This window comes from Marmota monax, unplaced genomic scaffold, assembly GCF_021218885.2.
Source record: "Marmota monax isolate L192 unplaced genomic scaffold, Marmota_monax_Labrador192_F-V1.1 WCK01_AAM20220418_F8-fsc00120, whole genome shotgun sequence".
Lineage (NCBI taxonomy): Eukaryota > Metazoa > Chordata > Mammalia > Rodentia > Sciuridae > Marmota > Marmota monax.
The window spans coordinates 1,318,471-1,338,001 of NW_026694424.1; the positions used below are offsets into that span (position 1 = coordinate 1,318,471).

The 19,531-nt window shown below is 36.4% G+C and overlaps 2 protein-coding genes across 3 annotated transcripts in view; one reads left to right on the forward strand and one right to left on the reverse strand.

Moving 5' to 3' along the window:
* The first annotated feature begins 1,904 nt into the window (after positions 1-1,904).
* The window catches only part of C7 (complement C7), a 56,964-nt gene continuing 39,337 nt past the window's right edge, over positions 1,905-19,531 (forward strand). The window contains exons 1-7 of one of the 2 annotated variants that reach the window (XM_046468254.2): positions 1,905-2,092; positions 6,640-6,695; positions 7,150-7,289; positions 11,239-11,314; positions 14,784-14,925; positions 17,117-17,264; positions 18,326-18,464. In XM_046468254.2, the coding sequence (XP_046324210.1) occupies positions 7,258-7,289; positions 11,239-11,314; positions 14,784-14,925; positions 17,117-17,264; positions 18,326-18,464 (537 nt within the window). In that variant the 5' untranslated portion in view covers positions 1,905-2,092; positions 6,640-6,695; positions 7,150-7,257. The remainder of the gene's footprint in view (positions 2,093-6,639; positions 6,696-7,149; positions 7,290-11,238; positions 11,315-14,783; positions 14,926-17,116; positions 17,265-18,325; positions 18,465-19,531) is intronic. The other variant, XM_046468253.2, reaches the window with a different exon arrangement.
* Positions 7,961-10,708, reverse strand: LOC124109594 (thioredoxin reductase-like selenoprotein T). The gene has a single exon (XM_046468255.1). It carries the CDS (start codon positions 10,643-10,645, stop codon positions 10,058-10,060), a length of 588 nt encoding a protein of 195 aa, XP_046324211.1. The 5' UTR covers positions 10,646-10,708; the 3' UTR covers positions 7,961-10,057.

Here is a 19,531-nt window from a genome sequence, read left to right on the forward strand (position 1 = left end):
CCAATCTCTACTTCAGGGTCTTTTTTCTCCTTTCTGGCTGGAGTTGTGTGCTAGGAGCCGGAAGTGCTAAAGAGTCTGTGAGTTGAGAAGTGGAGAAGCCGCCTTCACCAATAATAGAGAGGGTGTCGGTGGACAAATATCCCAGTTTCCTCCATCCTTTAATTAGGCTAACTCTGTGACTTGCTCTGTAATATCTCCTATAGCTCCTCACTGGGACTGAGCTCCAGTTGACCACAGTGGTCACTTGCTTGAGGAAGTACTCTTTATTGACTTTCTTTCCTTCCCAATCTCACTTCCCCAACCCCAGCAGAGCTTCTAGGATTATCTCTTAAAACAAAAACAAACAAACAAAAAAACCCACTGGTGATTGATTTCTTGTCTCTGAATCTACGAAACTGAGACAGTTACTGAATGTGGAATTGGACACTGAGGAGTCTATGACATTTGGCATAATGGGATAAAAATTGCATTTGAATAAAATATATTTCTTCAGGAGCCAGGGACTATCTGTGACAAAATTTTCTTTATACCAATCATTAGATATTGGAGCAAAAGATACAGAAGTTTTTCTCTGGAGCTCCCCTTCCCCATTATTTTGAGATTATTGCATAGAGGATGAAAAACTCATTAAAACTGGAAAACATTCACTAATAAAATGTTATTGTGATATATACTTTTAGTGAATATTATAATAGTATAATACTTATGATATGCTCAACTCAGATTTTCTTTTCTACTTAACATTTCAGTCTATCTTACCTATCATGCCCAAGTGGTTTGCATATTTTGCTATATGTATTTGGCCAAACCACACACATGAAGCTACAGTTTAATAAGAACCTGAAATAAGAAATCTTGTATAAAATCTTTCATAAATTTTACAAAAGCACTGTTGGAGAACTGCTAGAACCAAAGTAACAATGAGATAAACAAGATCATCATGAACAAATGAAGATCTGCAAGAAGACCAGGCAACAACTGATTAAGAGAAAATGGAGAAGGATGATGACCTTGAAAAGAACCTTCACGCAGAGGGATCTACATGTCAAAACACTGAGGGTAGTTCTTGAAAAGTGATGCCCTCAGATATATTTGCAAAAACTTATATTCTTTGCAATTATTTTACAAAAGTTAAACATGAAAGCATGGATATTGTGCAATGTTAAGCTATATTGTGTTTTGGAAAAAAAAATCATTACAGAGCATTTCATTTACATTTTTAAGTGACAGAAGTACATTTAGATTTACTGTAGTTTGTGTGTGTTCCCAGGAGGTCATATGTTGGATAATTAATTTCCACAGGCATATGTCAATGATATTTGGACATTGGGAAGGTAATTAGGATTAGATGGGGGTCTTGAGGGTGAGAAAGAGAGACTAAAGCTAGCATGATTGTTTTGTTTTACTGTGTGATTCCCTCTGTCAAGTTATGATGCTGCAAGAAGGCCCTCACCAGATACTGGGGCCATACTTTTGATATTTTCAGCCTTCAGGACTGTAAGCCATAAACTTCTATTTTTTATAAATGACCCAGTCTCAGGTATTGTGTTATAGCAACAGAAAATGGAGGAAGACAAGATCATTTCTATTACAAAGTGTTTAATCTCAAAGTTTAGTTTATAACACCTTTGAGAGAATCATGAAAACATCTGCTCAGTTCAGTACATTGAAACAGGAAGGAGGCTTATCCCTTGCCTTACATAGAATCTCCTTGGAATGAAAGTCATTTAAATATTGAACTGAGAACATTTGCTATCTTTCCTGATTTACAGATATGTTTCTCTGAAACTTATCTCTAACTTCCAAACAGTCCCAGCTGGCTGTAGTTAAGGTCTGTGAAACTGATAAAATACATCTGGCTTCAAGTCATAGATTAAGTACAGAAGGAGGCTCTTCATGTCTCTGAAGAATCTAGCTGGAGTATGAGCTATGTCTGAGAACCACTTGGTTTATAAATAAGTGCCAAGATAATCCAGAACAGGGAGAAGCAGAGCGCAGATAGTCTGCTGGACTCCTCCTGCCGTTGAAAAGTACCCTTAGAGAGGAAAACTTTTCCCTCTCTTCTGCCTTGAAAGTTTTCCCAAACATGAAGGTAAGATAATACGTTTATTACTTTTACAAATGAAGCTATCTCAAAAGAAAGGTAATTCTTAACTTAAAGAAACCAAAGAAAGAGAAAGACTTGGAAAAATATAGAAGACAAAGATCTGAGAGTGACTTTAAAAAAAATCCTTATTTAAATATATTTTGAATAGTTCAGCTAAAGTGAATTAATTTTCTTTTTTTACAGTTAATTATAGGTTTAGAGGGCTGGGAAGAGGGAGTTGGAGACACTGTTTATGAAAGTCCTGGGAAAGCCATAATGTAATACAATAGTACTACTGTTACCTCTTAGGGAAAGTTTTTCTCCAGTTTATCTGTCTGTTTTAATTTGGAGCCATGCAATGGGGACCTGATTTGCAGATTTGGAACCTTAGAATTTGGAGTCCTGGATGAAAGGGTTAGGATTGTGAGAGTAGAATATATGAATGGAAGATGGAATGAAACTAAAAGTTTGCCAAATACACACGTTGGACCAATGCAGAATGGACAAACGTTTTTAAAAAATTACTATTCAACCAAAGGCAGGACCAAAGACATAAGACTCTATTATAGACTGAATTTCTGGGATTCAAAATAAGTTGAAATTGCTAGTTCAATTTTATCACAAATTTTGGCATTTAAACTTTCAAGTTGTTGCCTCATCGCACTGGAACAATAGTTTTGCAGACCTGGCAACTTCTGGATTTGCTTCTTTGTTAACTACGGTCCTCTGTGTACTGAATCCAAGCTCACTTAAATAGGATTGGAGGAGGAGAAATATACAGGTCTTGTATAACCTTTGCCTCATGTACAATTAAATAATTAAAAGTTAAACATAAATCACAAAGTTAATTTGTTTAATTTTATGATGCTACGGCACCAAGTAATCTAACAAGTTTAGAACTGTGAGATAATTTAATCTCTATTACTCTGTCTTGCATTTTTATTTAAAAATTTAGAGCATTTGTTAGCTCAAAAAGAATATTACGCTTTTGCTAAAGTCTTCTAATATGTTTTTTCCTAATATTTGTATTAAGTGTCAATCAATTCCCTAATTTTTCCTATGATGAGACATCTTAATGATTGTTTTATGCTCAACAATGTAGTTCACAGTCATTGATTATTACAGAATTTTAATGTTGTGATAATAAATATATTTTAATTCTTTAATTGGTTGATAGAATATCAACAATTAATGCAATGGTTTCACTTCAAGTTGCATGCAAAATTTCTACCTGGATTTGAAAGCAGATAGTCATATTTTTATAGTAAACCTGAAGGGAAACTTGGGAAAGCCTAAACTGTTAAGACATTAGAAATGGTTTCCATGTTTGACCTTTTTAGTATTTTTTTAATTGTAGATGGACCCAATATTTATTTATTTATTTATTTTTATGTGGTGCTGAGGATCAAACCCAATGCCTCACACATGCCAGAGGAGTGTGAATCCATCTAATGGAATATTAATTTTTTTGATTATACCTGTTTTGGCTGCTGAGTGTCAAAAGCCAAGAACAATAAACATTTAGGGCTCTCACATTTTAAGGTGTAGGATGTTTTACATTCTGTGCACTACTGTAAAAAAGTAACCCCAAATGTGTCTGGTGACCTTCATGCCATCTCCATTCTCAATAGTACACAGGATTTTGTTCCTTAAAGGGTGGAAGATGTAGGAATGGTATTCTATACACACTTGGGAAATTGAAAGTCAGCGTTGAGCAGAGTCAATCACCTTGGCTGCAGAGGCTACAGCTTGAGTATTCAGAGTTTGGTAGGACAAAGATGAGCAGGTATCCCCTGGATCATAAGTGGATCTGAGAAGGGAGTCAAGTATGGGTTGTTAGGGATTCTGCTTGAGATGTTGACCACCTGCAGTACGAAGCAACCCCAACAATGGCATAGTGTGGAAAGGACTGTAGGGGGCAGGCAGTGATGACAGTCAGGAATGAGGAACAAAGAGATGAGTCATTTGTGCCAGGGAGGTGGTTGTGGATGCCTGGTAGGGAGTCCACAGTGAAGAGGAAGAATTGGCATCTAAACATCTGACAACCCTGATTTACCATCCTGGACTCCAATGGGATCAGTCAAGCAAGATCCTTTCTGACCCTTTTCCCTCTCACTCCTGATGCTCTGTCCTTGAAGAAGACAGAGAGAGGAAGGGTAAGTGGGGAAGTAAAGTAAGAGGTAGGAATTTTGACGTGCACCTTACCACTCCCCCATTATGTGTACCTAGGAGATAGGAAGGAGTGAGGAATTTTAAACTAATGATAAATTGAAGTTAGAATTTTTAATTTCTGAAAATGTGACTATTTGTTAATGCTTAAGAGTGGTAAATAAAATACGAATGTGTTTTCCCAGGGGCAGGAAAAAATAAGTTGACAGCACAGAGAAAAGGCACATTTTTGAAAAAGGAAAACAAAAACAAAAACAAAAACCATGCAGGTCATAATTAAAAAAAAAAAAACTTAATGATTATATGCCTCACATGTTTGTTGAAAAATCAGAAAAGTATTTATAACTTCTTTACTCTTTCCTAGATACATTTCCTAGATACAGCTCCTTGATACATTTCTACCTTCCTGAAGGTGCTAGTTAGGATAATAGAAAGATTTGTAGAGCTATAAAAGCTAGAAATAGGCAAGTAGGATTTTTACAACTGAAAGGAAGATACCTAATTAGAGGATGGATGATTTGGGAAGGCTAGTGGAAGATTCTGGAAAAATTGTTGGGAAAACACTCCATCGATACATGTGGGATAAGCAATTTTAAGAACTTTTACACTGAGTTATGAGGTGAATGTATTTGATATACTTAGAGAATCACTTGTAAAAAAATGAATTATACTCACCACCTCAACCTTTAAGTTTTCAGTAAAAGGAAAATACATATAACTGAAAATAAGATAATGGAAATGATCTATAATTTTACAACCAGAAATAAACTTTTATTGTTCTATTTTTTTCTAGATTTAGTTTTTCTTTAATGTGCTTGATTTTTCAAATGAAATGTAATCCCATTTTACATACATTTTTGTAACTTGTCAGGTCCTCAATATTTAGATTGTGCTATCCCATAAAGATGATGATAACAGGCCTCAGGAGTGTTTTAAACACAGAGGGAGCTGCCCACAGAACTAAAGCTGAGAACCGCCCCCTGCCTGAGGCTGTCCCTCAACTTTTGCTTACTCATTCCCAGAGCTCATTTCCCTATTAACTTCACAGCCATCATCACTGATGCTTCTTCCAAATTTTCTCCCCTCGGGTGTCCTCTAGGATGCTAAAGTTAGAGATGAGGAAGTGGAGAAAGGAATTAAAAGATGGTGGGCCCTAAGGAAATGCTGGAGGCCCTTTAACTCTACTATTTTCCATTTGTCTGTCTGTGGTACAGCCCAGACCCTAGTTGTCTTTACAGAAATGAACAGTGGGAGGTGTGGCCCAGAGAATTACATCAATTTTTACCCTAAAATTATTTATTTTACAAATTAAGTAAATATTGTATATATCTGTCTCATCATCTTTTAAAATAGGTCCACGTTGTGGAATGGCTCAGTTGAGCTAATGAATATCTATGTATCATCTCACATACTTACATTTTGGTGAGAACACTTAAAATCTACTCTCTTGATAATTATCAAGAACGCAATACATTGCTATTAACTATAGTCACCATGTTGTACACCAGATTTCTTGAACTTATTTTTCTTATCTAATCGAAATTTCATATCCTTTTACCACAGTCTCCCCCAACAACCCTCCCACCCGCCCCACCTTCTCAGCCCTGATGATTCTTTCTACTTCTATGAATTCAATATTTTTAGATTGTTAAGTGTGACATTTACCTTTTTGTGCTTGGCTTATTTCATTTAATGCAATGACCTCTAGGATCATCTCTTGTTGCAAATGGCAGGTTTTCCTTCTTTTTTTTTTTTTTTTTTAAGATTTTATTCCATTGCACATAGTTTGAGAGCAATACACACACACACACACACACACACACGCCATATTTTTTTCTCCCTCCCTCCTTCCTTCCTCCCTCCCTCCCTCTCTCTCTCTCTCTTCCTCTCTCTCTCTCTCTCTCTCTCTCTCTCTCTCTCTCTTTCTTTCTGTCTTAGTGCCCATGGAACTCAGGGCCTCACAATACTAGGAAAGCACTCCATCATTGACCTGTACTCCCACCCCTCATATCACATTTTCTTTATCTATTCATCCAATGATGGACCTTAGGGTGATTTCATGTCTTTCCTATTAAGAATAATACTGCAGTGAACATGGTATACAGGTATCTCTTTGGCATACTGATTTTATTTTCTTCGGATTTATACCCAACAATGGGATTACTGGATCATATGGCAGTTCTGCTTTTTAAATTTTTTTGAAGAAACTACAAATTTCTATTTAAAATGGAACCTTAAAGGAAAAGCAGTTATTTAGCTTTTTACATTGTTCTTTCACTCTTTGTACTCCAAACCCAGAGATCTGGCTTTATATGAATGTCTTGGTTTTCAACTCATTAATGAAATGAAATCTAAAGTGATACTTTATTCTTTTTCTTCTCCAGACAATAAGCTTATTCATTTTTGTGGGATTTATAGGAGAGTTCCAAGTTTTTTCAAGGTAAGAATTATTTGGATTGTGTGTGAAAATCATTAAAAAATATTAAGGAAATTTTTTTAGTGTGGTCTAATTCTTAAGTTGCAGCTTGAGAGTATTTATTCCTACAACATGTTTTTTTGGTCTGTCTTATTTTTAGAAAAATTGATGGTATCAAAAGAGTGTTTTATTATTCTTTTACTTTATTTTTTTTTCCCTGTAAGTAAGAAACTTAAAGACTAAAACACCTCAAAGGTTTTGTCCTGGTACCACGATTTTACCTGTGACTCAGAGAATCCCAGCAGATTCACACATCCTAGAGTACTATGTGATCTTTAAGTGTAATCCTTGCAAAACATTTTATGGATTTTAAAGGTTGAGAGTTTTCTTAGAAAATGGTTTTATCATCTCTTAGGACCTGGAAAAGCAAACATCATCCACCTCTGACTTTTTTTTTTTTTTTTGTTTTTACTTTCAGGGTGATGGGGACAGGTCAGGTCATTTTATGGAACAATTAGAATATGTGTCAGGGCTGTGCTAGGACCTGGGGATGCTGAGAAGTTAGAAGACCCTTAGTGTCTACTGGATGACTCAGATCCTGAGATGGTTCTTTGCAATGTGAGTGTACTAAGGGCCCTGCACAGGATGATGTAGGGAAGTCCAAACTAGCTTTCAGTCCTAAATCTCTGAATTTGGGGAACACCTCTGCTTTTCACTGGGACACAAAATAGACAACAGTAAGTTCAGATTGTTTAAGGGTCAAATATACTCAGTTATTGATGCCATGTGAAAACTGGTTACCAAGGTTGGTTCCATAAAAGAACTTGAGGTGCATATATTAGAGAAAGGGATTGATTATTTTCAGGGTAATCAACAGTCTTAAGGTATGCAAACATCACCTTGATTCAAATGTTTTTTTCCAACAATTCCTAGATGTGCTAGGAATTCAGAAGCCAAAAATCCTGGTCCCTTTATCTTTTGGCAAGTCAATTTTTTAGGACTAATCCAATATCCTCCTTCATAGAGTTGAGCAGTGTATGAGAGCCAACTCTCCGTTTCCTGCATGTACTTTATTTGAGTGGAATTGTTTAAGCTCAAATTGCTGCACTTGGGCATGTGCTTGAAGAGTAGCCTAAATGAGCATGGTAATGTTTAAATATAAATCACTGTCACTTTAGCCTTTGCTAGCTTTTTTTTTTTTTTTTTATTAACTTTTTTTTATTATTAATGTAACAAATAATTTCTTCCACAATGGCAACTGTGGTAAAAAATGCCAACATCAGCCAACCTGCCAACATATCCTATGGTCTTTTAATTAATATAGTGCATAGACAGTTATAAACTACACAACCATACCAATTTATAAGCAATAATTTTGAAATGTTAGAATATAATAAAGTTACACTGCAAATAGTTTATTTTCCTCACATTTTTTCATATTCACATGACCCACATTTTTTTTTTAATCAGACTCCATTAAATTCTAGATTTAAATAGAACTAAGCATAAAACAAAATAGCTCTTATCAGTGTCTAAGCCACTTAAAGCTATTCTCTAAAAAATAAGTTATTCAACCCAAGGCAAACATGGAGAAAGTTGGAGCTGAAGCTTTGGTTCCCCATAGTTTGATCTGTTAAACCCATGGGAACTTTCAAGATTCAGTTTTTTAGTAGCTTCATGCCATAAAGGTAACTGTCACTAGTGGAATGTCCATTAGCCAAAGAAAGACCCCCAGACACATTCGACAGGGTGTTCAACCTGCAGAAAATGGGGAGTTTGGAGTGGTATGCAATCAGATTAACACGTTTTTAATCCTTAGTCAAACATAAATATTATACCTAAATAACAATCTCGAAGGAGCTTGAAACTTAAATCATGAACTAACTAACCCTGAAGAACGTAAAGGTTCTATTCGGAATGGAAATGATAACCACTTGGCCAGTTTTCTGCAGTGAATCACAGACTGACATCATGCAGTCAGTTCAGAGACTGCAGTGCTCCTCCCTGAGGCTGTAACAGTTAGGCCATTACCTGACATGTGCTTCAGGACACCCAGTGATAACAAAACAGGTCAGTCCTATGACACACAGGGTTAGGTCTTGTAACTCTGAAGTGTTAGGTAAAACCAATGTTGGGTTTTCCTCATAACTTTTCCTTAAATCCTTTTATTTTCATGAGTAAATCCAGGCCTACTTTGGGCTCTCCATGTTAAGCCTGTGGAAGCTGAAGCTGCGGCTGCTGCTCCATGGCTCTTTTTCTACATTATGGTCCTATTTCTGCTAAATTGTCCTTCAAGTCTTAGTCAATTTTAGTTTTCTAAAAACTCTTATTTTTAGAATACTGAGACTATCAGTAAATTTAAATTAAAAAATTTTTCAATCTTATTTTTCAAATACAACAGAATTCTGATATCTGATGCTGGGTGATTTCTGTTCACTTAGTATCAATGTTGTAAAGAGGTTCAACTGAACTTTTATTTAATGAGGTGAGTTTCAACTCTAAAAATGGTAAATTAACCTTTTTTTTTTTTTGTGGGAATCTAAAGTGTAACCCTTAGGAGATTATCTTTAAGTTAAAAACACAAAATTAGGCCGATGATGATTAAATACAATGTTAACAAGTACATTGAGCAATAAACTGAAACTTTTTCATTTAACTGACATCTGCTAGTTTTTTATTAAGTATAAAGGCCAGTTAATCAATTCATTAGATTGGTCAAGGCAAGACACCTGAACTACACAACAGAATTTAAAAAGCAGTTGGTTTTGTAGTAGTTCTCTGGTAATCACACACACACACACACACATACAAACAAATTGGTAGAGTACTCTGGATATTAGATTCCCCCATAATCTTGTATAATGCACTGTTCACAATCTGCAGTTTTTTGATAACGATATAAATTGGACATGACCAAATTAGAGATGACTGATAAACTCTTTTGGGAACTTTAGCTGTATTCCCCCAAAGATTGACTTTAAACTAAAAAAAAAAAAAATCATATAAAAACACAAGATTTAACAGACACTTTGAAAAGAATCAAATTATAACTCAACTGTCTACTTTTTAAATATGACTAAGAAAAAAGTTTTAAGTAGTAATGTCTACATTTAAAAAAATGACAAACTATTAACTGGGTGAATCTGGGTTGGGGGAAAGCTATACAGTATTATTGCACTCCACGAATGTGCAGAATTCCAGAACGTGCCAGCACAGAAAAACTATTTTGCATTGAGGTTTTCCAAGAGGTACAACGAGCCTGCCAAAAAAGCATCTGGTCTGTACTAACAGCTGGCTGTCTTCAGTACAGGCCTTCATAGTGTCAGTCACGCTGCTCTTGCAAAGATCCCTTAATGTAAAAGAGTTTTCAGTGCTGATAGGTGGGGCTATGATCGATGATGCGGAATTGAATCCATGTGCACATTGAGTTTCATTTCATTGTCAAGAATTTGAACAAGTTGTTGCATGGATGGAAGATGACCAGATTCCAGCTTAGACCATACAGGCACGTCATTTAAAGTTATCTCAAATGCACCTGTTGACATACACTGGTTCTCAATCATGTTGCTTAAGAAGAAAACCATCATACATGCATAGACCTTATTCTCCTGGCCCCACTGCCATATGCTAGGAGCTTGCATGCCAAAGAAAGCAAAAGGGTCCTTGCCAACAATGATCAAGCCTATTAATACGAGTTTGAAGATTGACAGGAAAGAGGCTATGTGTCTATAAATTGGTTGAGGGAGGTAATTCTCTCCTTCGATTCGGATGTCTGGGTACCGCTGACTAATAACCCGCATGTACTCCTCAAACACCCGCCTGTAACCTCAGGAAACACAAATCTGGAACTTGAGCAGCGGCCCCGTAGCGTACTGCATCTTTAACCTCTTGCTGGGCACGCCGCCCAGGTTGGCCGAGGCCTCGCTCCGGGCCACCGCCGACGCCGCCACCAGGAGAAGCAGCAGAAGCCTCATCTTACTCGAGACTGCCGCTGCGGCCGCCTTCAGACTGAGACTGCGGCCGCCCAGAGCCTTGCCGCTGGCCCTTTGCTAGCTTTTAAGAGACTGTTTCTCATAGGGTCTTATTAGAGCTAATTATTTCTCAGTTAAGTTTTTGGATAACTCTTCAACTCATTATGCAGAACCCTCTCAAAAACCTATTAACTTCCTCCTGTATATTCTCATCTACCCTCCCAGTTCTGAGCATTCTTTTCTCTCTGTATTTCCATAACACAGAGATATTATTATAACATCTCTGCTATCATATCTACTAGATTAGATCTGTTGTCCTATGATTGAACATTTGTATCTGTATCCTTCCCTCTGTCAACAATGAGCTACCTCTTTTATTATTTTTACAACTTTGGTGTCTTAATAGTACCTCACATACAGTAGATGTTTAATAAATGTCATTTTCTAATAAGCCCATTTTTTATGCTTTAGAATACTCTTAATATTCCTTAGGAAAAAATATTTTTTGAAGTGTTTTTGATTATTCTTACCTATTCTTTGTGTTCCCTGGCTTATCTTCTTGTGTTTTATCATGGATATTTTGAAACTACCACAAGTGCCTCTTCTCCAGTCAACTGCCAGTGGGATTCCTATGGCCCTTGGTCAGAATGCAGTGGCTGTACCAAGACTCAGGTAGGACAACACTAAACTTTGTATTTGGTTACTTATATGCAGAAACAGCTTAAGTATGGCCAAAATGACATGAAATTTTAATCTTCATAAAATTAGTGCTAGTGTTTTTTGATAATTATTTTAGTAGTTTTGAAGGGAAAAAGTATGACTTAAGTTTAATGATATTATAAAAAAGTAATTTCTACATTTGTTTTTCATGAAGAAAAATCTTTCTAGATCTTGTCTGTGGCAAGAAAGCTTATGGGCTAAAAATTAAAAGCAACTCACTAACTTAGTTAGAGAAATAGAAATAGCATGAAATGAAATTAGTATATAATCTAAAATCTGTTTCATTTCCGTCATTTCAACTTTTCTTCTTATTTTAAACACAAACTAGCAAATAACAAAATGATTGCTTTGTTTTACTTCACAAATAATGACCAACCATAAAAAAATCATTTTTTTTGCAATATTTTAAAGTTTAATTCCCAAAGAGTACAAATAAAATACTAGAATTGACCTGGATATTATATAGTCACTCTAAAGATATGTTTTGTTTTCTTTTATAAGACATTCATTGAAGAAAATACAGAGATGTGTAAGGAAAGAAAACAGTATTCATAATTTCACTATTTAGGAGAAACATATATCAGTATTTGAGTATTTACTTTAGCTTAATTTCCATGTGTTTGTAATTTTTAAAAAATAGGATTATCTCATCAGAGTATTTTTGTATTATACCACTTTAACCTAACATACTGTCAACAAGGTACAAGAATAATGAGGCAAAAGTCAAAGAAACACCGAGAACATGAAACATTTTTATAATTTAAAAACAAGAAAGAACTCTAAGTAGACAGAGTATTTTTTTTCTTTGAGTGAAGGTCATCATGCAATGATTATAAAGCAACATTTTTTTTATTCAGAAAGAGACAAGTGGAAAATGAAAAAGGGGTCATAAGACCAGAACCTGACAGGTGAGAATGAGCCTGTTCAGAGTGGGTGGCGTTTGGGGCACCCTCGTGGATGGAGAGAGCAAACACTCCTTATACAAACAACAGGATCCGTGCTTTGGAACCTCAGGAAAGGAGCCTTTGAAGAATCAATCAAAAACAGAAACTAAAAATGTATCAAGCTGCTTTGTTAAGTTCCACTCCTCTTTCATGGTTCCTCTGATTAGATCACTGAAAAAAGCCAGAGTCAGCTCCAACTGATGCAAATTTATTCAGAACTCAAAGTTCACGATGCTTGTACCAAGGAATCCCCACTTGTAGCCTAAGTCAGGGAGGATGGATAAATTCAAAGTTGGTTTATGTACCCAGTCTTCCCTGTTGGTCTTCGCTCAAGGTGTAAGTATTCTGAAAGTGATGTTTGGCTAGTTTTTTATTAATGGAGGAAGGGTGAAGAAGGGAGAAATGCTAAAAGATACATCTCTGTTTCTGGTGGGTAGGGAAATGATTTTGTAGATCTTTTTTGGGGTGAGGGGACAGTGGTACTCAGGATTGAACTCAGGGGCATTCCACCAGTGCTGTGAGGGGGCAAAATTGCAACGTATGTAGTTGAGGGGAGAAATAATGAATGTCCATATACACTTCTGCCCCTTTCAATGCTTTATTCTCTCAAATTACTCAATACAGTTTCACTCTACAGGTTCTTAATCAAGAAAACGACAATCCTTAATACTAGGCACTGCAATAGACATAATCAATTCACAGCAAACAATTCTAGATTAATTAATTCACAGCAAACAATTCTAGATTAATTCTAAGCCCTGCAAAACACACTTAATCATGACAGGCTAATGACAGACATCCCCTCTGCGTGCTAAGTTCAAAAGTCTTAAGCCTTAAGCTTCATGTCCGGCAGATGCACACTTACTCAGACGGTGGTGAACAGGTCCTGAACCAAGGCAGGCTTTTCCTGGTGTGGAGCGGAAGACCAGTTGAAGAGGAGATCATAGGGAGGAGTTGTGGCTCTCACAGATCCCTCAGAGGTTCAGGAACCATGACAATTGATGGGATGTCAGGTCCTCATCAGGCTCTCCAGCTGGAGCGCATCCTTGTTTCGGCTGGCTGAATCCCTGTTCATTTGCTCTATCATTTATACTAAATTTTGGGGGGTTTTGACCCCGCCTTTCAATCCTTATCAGCTACCGCCAGATTTCTCAGTGACATCATTTACCCTGAGGTCATGAACATCAGGTCTGGTGGTCTCCACCCTGATCTTCTCACCTCTTATCAGGTGAGGACAACTTGCCAGAGACTTCACTCTCTTTATCAGGGTGAGGGGAAGTAACTTGTCTGAGGCCATACTGGAGGGATCTGTGGATGTGCCTGGTGAGACTGCAGGTTTCAAACTGGAATTTTTAAAATGGAGTTGCTTAGGCTCAGGCCTAAGGCCATCCTAACAACAAGTAAGCCACATCCCAGTCCTATTTTGTATTTTATTTAGAAATAGGGTCTCACTGAGTTGCTTAGCCCGTTGCTTTTGCTGAGGCTGGCTTTGAACTTGGGATTCTCCTGCTTCAGCCTCCCTAGCCACTGGGATTAGAGGCGTATGCCACAGCGCCTGGCCTAGATCTTTATTTTTGTTTAATAGTAGAGATATGTCTTTATACTGATTGAGGAGTCATGAATTTTAGGACAAATTAGTTTTAACTTTTTCATTTAGCTTGATAATTCCCTCAATTTACCTTCAGAGGTGCATTTTTCACATATTTCCCATTTTACAGGTTAATGCTTTTGATTGTCTAGTAAAATTTCATTGTAATCCTTTGGGCCACTTAGGTTGTCTTATAAACTTGGCCTCCACGTTAGTATATTTCTCTCTGGGTTAGTTTCCTTGCCTTTTTAAAAAAGGTCTACAGTTCAGCTCAAATCACCTGCCATCATTTTTCTGAAAGTGAGCCTAACTCCTCTTCACCTTAATTCCCCTTCCCAGTCACCCTTACTTTCACTCCAGTAAAATTTACTTCACCATTTCTAATTTAATTAACTCTTGTTAGATAGCCTTGGTCAAAACATTTTACATTGTAATCTATTTACTTATGTGTGTACCCAGTTAAGCTTCACTCTTTCAAGTTTACTTTTTCAAAGAATCATTTAAAAAAGGTTTTTGTTTTTTCCCCACTTAAACCTGAAAATAAATATAAAGCTGGGAGCTCTCTATAAATAGTAATCCAAGTGTCACTGAACTGAAGGACAAGAAGATCTATGCATTTATCCATTAGTTTTTTAGGTTTTTACTTATGTAGAACACCAGGACAATTTCCTGGATATTGTTTTACAAATTGTGTTAATTCTTCTCAGATATATAAAAATGTATGTGCATATTTTTGTAGTGCTGGGGATTGAACCCAAGGCTTCATGAATGCAAGGCAAGCACTGTAAGGCTGGCTGAGCCACTAGCTCAGCTCCCCTCTCACATTTTAGTACTCAGAAAAAGGAAATTACAGATAAAAAAATAAAGACACTCCCTATTTTGTGTTTAGACTCGCACACGCTCAATCGCTGTTTATGGGCAGTATGGGGGCCAACCTTGTGCCGGAAGTGCTTTTGAAACACGGTCATGTGAACCTACACTGGGGTGTCCTACAGAAGAGGGCTGTGGAGAACGTTTCAGGTGTTTTTCAGGTAATTTGTTTTTCATAGGGTCAGACCACAAATTGAAATGCTATTTGTTTTACTTGCTCAATATTTGTTTGTTGATTTTTACTGAATTTATGTTGGCTGATAAATTCATTTCCCCCAAATATCAGAAAGATTTTTGTGATATATTAATCACACTTTCAGCTCTCATTCCTCCAAAGGCAAGGGAGGCATCTGGTAATAAATGTGGGAATATTATTTGAAGAGGATTATGCCTATTAATGGGCCTAAACCGTTCTTTTTAAAAATATTTTTATTGTTGATGGATCTTTATTTTATTTATTTATATGCAGTGCTGAGAATCGAACCCAGTGCCTCACACATGCTATGCAAGTGCTCTACCACTGAGCTACAACCCCAGTCCCCAAACAGTTCTTAACATTGCATTTTTGTTAAAGAGGCAGAGGGGGTATGGTATATACATGAGATTGAGCAAAAGTGATGTTCCTGCACATATAATTATGTTTACAAGAAAAGTATCTCTAAGTAGCCAACCAAGGAATGATATGGCTCACACCATGCATGGTGTGTTAGAAACATAGTTTTGGCATTGAATATTATTTGACTTATTGTCTCTGTTGCATTCATGCAATTAGATTAATTCTATAACTTTTAATAAAAATGTACTACTCTTTTAATAATCCAAATATGGTGATGGGGGTATGGATATAGAAATGAAACACATAGCTTCTTCTCAAAAGTATTAAATTTTCAGGGTCAGGATAGTATATAAAGAATCCCTGTGTTAGAAAATTCTCTTTTGGTTTCAAAATCCAAACCAAATGATAGCTGCTTTGGGAAGTATTCCCTAAACCTTCAACTGGTGGACATAATTAACAAATCACTTGTGTGTTCCCTATGAATCTCATACTATCTGTAATATGGATTATTTGTTGGTCTGGATATTTCTTTGGTAGACTCTGAACTCCTTGAAGATACAGATGGTATTTCTTTTGTTTTGGCACCCGGGGTGCCTAGTATATAGCATGCTCTCTCTCTCTCTCTCTCTTTTTGAATTGCGAACTTTTTTTATTATTAGTTGTTCAAAACATTACATAGTTCTTGACATATCATATTTCATACATTTGATTCAAGTGGGTTATGAACTCCCATTTTTACCCCGTATACAGATTGCAGAATCACATCGGCTACACATCCACGTTTTTACATATTGCCATACTAGTGTCTGTTGTATTCTGTTGCCTTTCCTATCCTCTACTATCCCCCCTCCCCTTACAGCATGCTCTCAATGAATGTCTGCTGCATTGAATTGAGTGACAGGAGAGTGGAATATATGCTACTCTATGAGGACACTTGTTCACAAAGCATCCAATGAGGACACAGGAAAACCACACATCGTAATTTGTGGGATAGGAATAGTGTTAAGAAGGGAAATGTATTTAACTTGATTCTTGAAGGATAAGAAAATCCTCCCAGGCAGAGAAAAAGGTAAGTGTAGGATTATTGGAGATGAGAGGAAACATGGCTTTTTATTCATGCAAATGGCCCAGTATGACTAGGACACAGAGAAGTATTAGAGAATGGGTAGAAATGATGCAGGGGCTCCATCATTTGGTACCTCCAGTGCTTTCTTAGTATCCTGGGCTTATAGCTATCATTACAATTATGCTGCTGAACTGTAGTGATTTATGTCGGTATAGCCTTCCTTATTAGAATTTAAAGCTTTTTAACAGTCTGACAAACACCATTTTTATTCACTTTTATACTCCAATGCCAGGAAAAGGGTTTTACACACTGTAGATGCTAAAGATTATAATTTGAAATCACCAAGAAATACACAAATTTGGCATCTTGGTTAATAGGTTCAGAAAAGAGATCAAAAGTTGAAGGGCAGAGTGTCAATCTACCTTCTAAGTAATTAGATTTGTATGAATTTTGGAGGATTTAGACAAAACTGCTTGCTTATTACGTGTGAGAACTAAGAATTTTGAGTTCAGGTCCTATTTTTAATTTTTTGTATGGCAAAATGAAAAGTAATTATACAGGAAGTAATTCAGTGTTCTGCAACATGGAGACCAAAACTATCACTAGTCCTTTGCTAGCCAATCTGAGCATTTATCTGAAATTCATATTAATACAGTATTGGGGGTGATTCAGATAGTGTTGCCTCTTTTCCCTCTTTTGAATATGCATGGGAGCTTCTTTTTTTGTTCAGGACAATGTATCAGCAAATCATTGGTTTGCAATGGGGATTCTGATTGTGAAGAGGATGGCGCTGATGAAGACAGATGTGAGAACTCAGAAAGCAGAACTTCGTGTGACACTGATAAACCTCCTCCCAACATAGAACTTACTGGTAATGGGTAAGGTGCTGAGAAGTCTTCTGAGTATATCAAGGGTTGCAGCTTTTAATTTCATGGTCTGGTGGGTCTACTCACAAATCATCAAATAACCAAATCTTTTCATTGGCTCAAAGTTCTTTGCCACATTCTGAAACAATTTTAAAATTCATGTCTGTATATCTATAGATACAAGTAGCAAGATACAGAGTGACCTGTTGTTTTGAGACTGTCCTGGTTTTAGAACTATAGCTTCTGCAACTAGGGGAACCTCTCAGTCTTATGGAAATCTGGACATTTGGTCACCCTATAGGAGTTAGAGCCGGAAGAAGGAGAGAATCAATTCAGTCATGGGGGTTTGTACTCAAGAGAATGAAGAGACATCAGAATGAGAGTAGGGAGAGAAGAGAGGTATGTTACAGTAAATACCCAGACTGAAAAGAGACTGGGAACCTAGCTTTCCAAGAGAACTTAGGACAATCCTATGTTTACCCTTTAAAAAAGAATTCTGTACAACTTTTGGAAGCTATCTTACTTGAGTTAAGGTTTTCAGGTTTTTCTCTATTTTAGCATATAGATATGATTTCCTGCAATATTTTAAAATTGATTAACAGAGGAATAGGATAAAGTTAGTTTAAGACATATACTATTCAGCATAGTAAGAGACAATCACTTGAAAATTCACTGTAGAAAGCTCTTTCTCCTCCAGACTAAACTTAATAGTATTGGTTTTATCTATAGATCCAATTCAAAACTAGCTGTTGCCATAGATAGGCTTGTGTATTTCCCAACTATGTTCTTAGATTTAAAAAAGCTGGGTTTTCTCAGCTATTAGCGTTGGCCATTATAGTAAGCAGGAGAAGTTGGATAATGCATGGTGTGCATTAGGATGCTGTTCTCTTTATTTGCACTCTCTCAAAGAAGTGCTTAATCATAAAGTATTATACAAATTTCTAGAGTTCTCTAATGATGTTTTTTTCATCAAGTACTATTCCTGTTTTTTTAAGTGCCTTTTCTTGCCTCCTTGTTCTCTAACTCCTCTACCTCTTTCCTCTCTTCCTTTTCGACTGTTTTTCTTTTGACAGTTACAATGCACTCACTGGTCAGTTGAGGAATGGAGTCATTAACACCAAAAGCTTTGGTGGTCAATGCAGAAAAGTGTTCGGTGGGGATGAAAGAGATTTCTATAGGCTGAGTGGAAATATCCTCTCCTATACATTTCAGGTACTTAATTATGTCACTTTTATTGATTTCTAATCTGTGAACTGTCAGAGATCATTTTTTTTTTATGTGAAACTAACTTTTTAGTATTTGCTGAAGATTTAGTTATGGTCCGTTATATGGACAATGTTTTTCCTTTGTAAAACAATTTAGGTTTTTTTCCTTTTCATATTTATATTGGTGAATTATAGTTACACATAATGGTAGGATTTATGGTTATATTCATATTGTAGTCAATTTTTATAAATGTTTTATGTGGGTTTAAAAAGAATCCCTATTGTTTAACTCTTGGTTACAGGGCAGTAATACTTCTAATTTGTATCATTCAAGCTGACATTATTTTTGTTGTTGATTTTATGATGCTGGAAATCAAACCCAGAGCCTTGCATGTTCTAGGAAAGAAGCTGACATGTCCATATGCATAATTTCAACTTCTCAGCCTATGTGGGCTAAGGTCCTGATTGCCTATCCCTGTGTGAGTGTTAAACCTAGGGTCTTGGCACAAATAGTTTGATAATCTCCTTCTACTGCCATAGTGACAACTCATTTAAAAAAGCTTTCATTTTTAAATTTTGAAATATTTTATATATGCAGAATGTGCAATTTGACGAACAAATTGCAAATACACATACATACCCATCCTCCACCATAATGTGTTCAAAATGATGGTTTTGAGATTTAATCGTGCTGATGCAGATGGCATTTTTTTTTCTGTCTTCAATTTTCTCTTGTGAAAATGCCTTGAACACTCTTGTGCATGAGTCCTGCACAAATGAACTCAAGTTTCTTTAGGGCATATGCTTGGAACTCAAATAGCTGCTTTATAACTAGATATGTACATACTAAGTTTTACTGGCTAAAGTTTCTAAAATGGCTGTATCCGTTTCCCAGTGTGGAAGAGTGTCAGCTCATTGTCCTTGACGATGTTGGTGTTGCCTGATTTTTTTTTAGCTCTGCTTAATACCTAGGGGTCTCCTTTGGTTCCTCACTTCTGCTTTTTGAATGCTTTTTCTGTCATGTGCATTTAGACTCTTTGTGTTCTTTTATATCAACACAAAATCTACTCATCC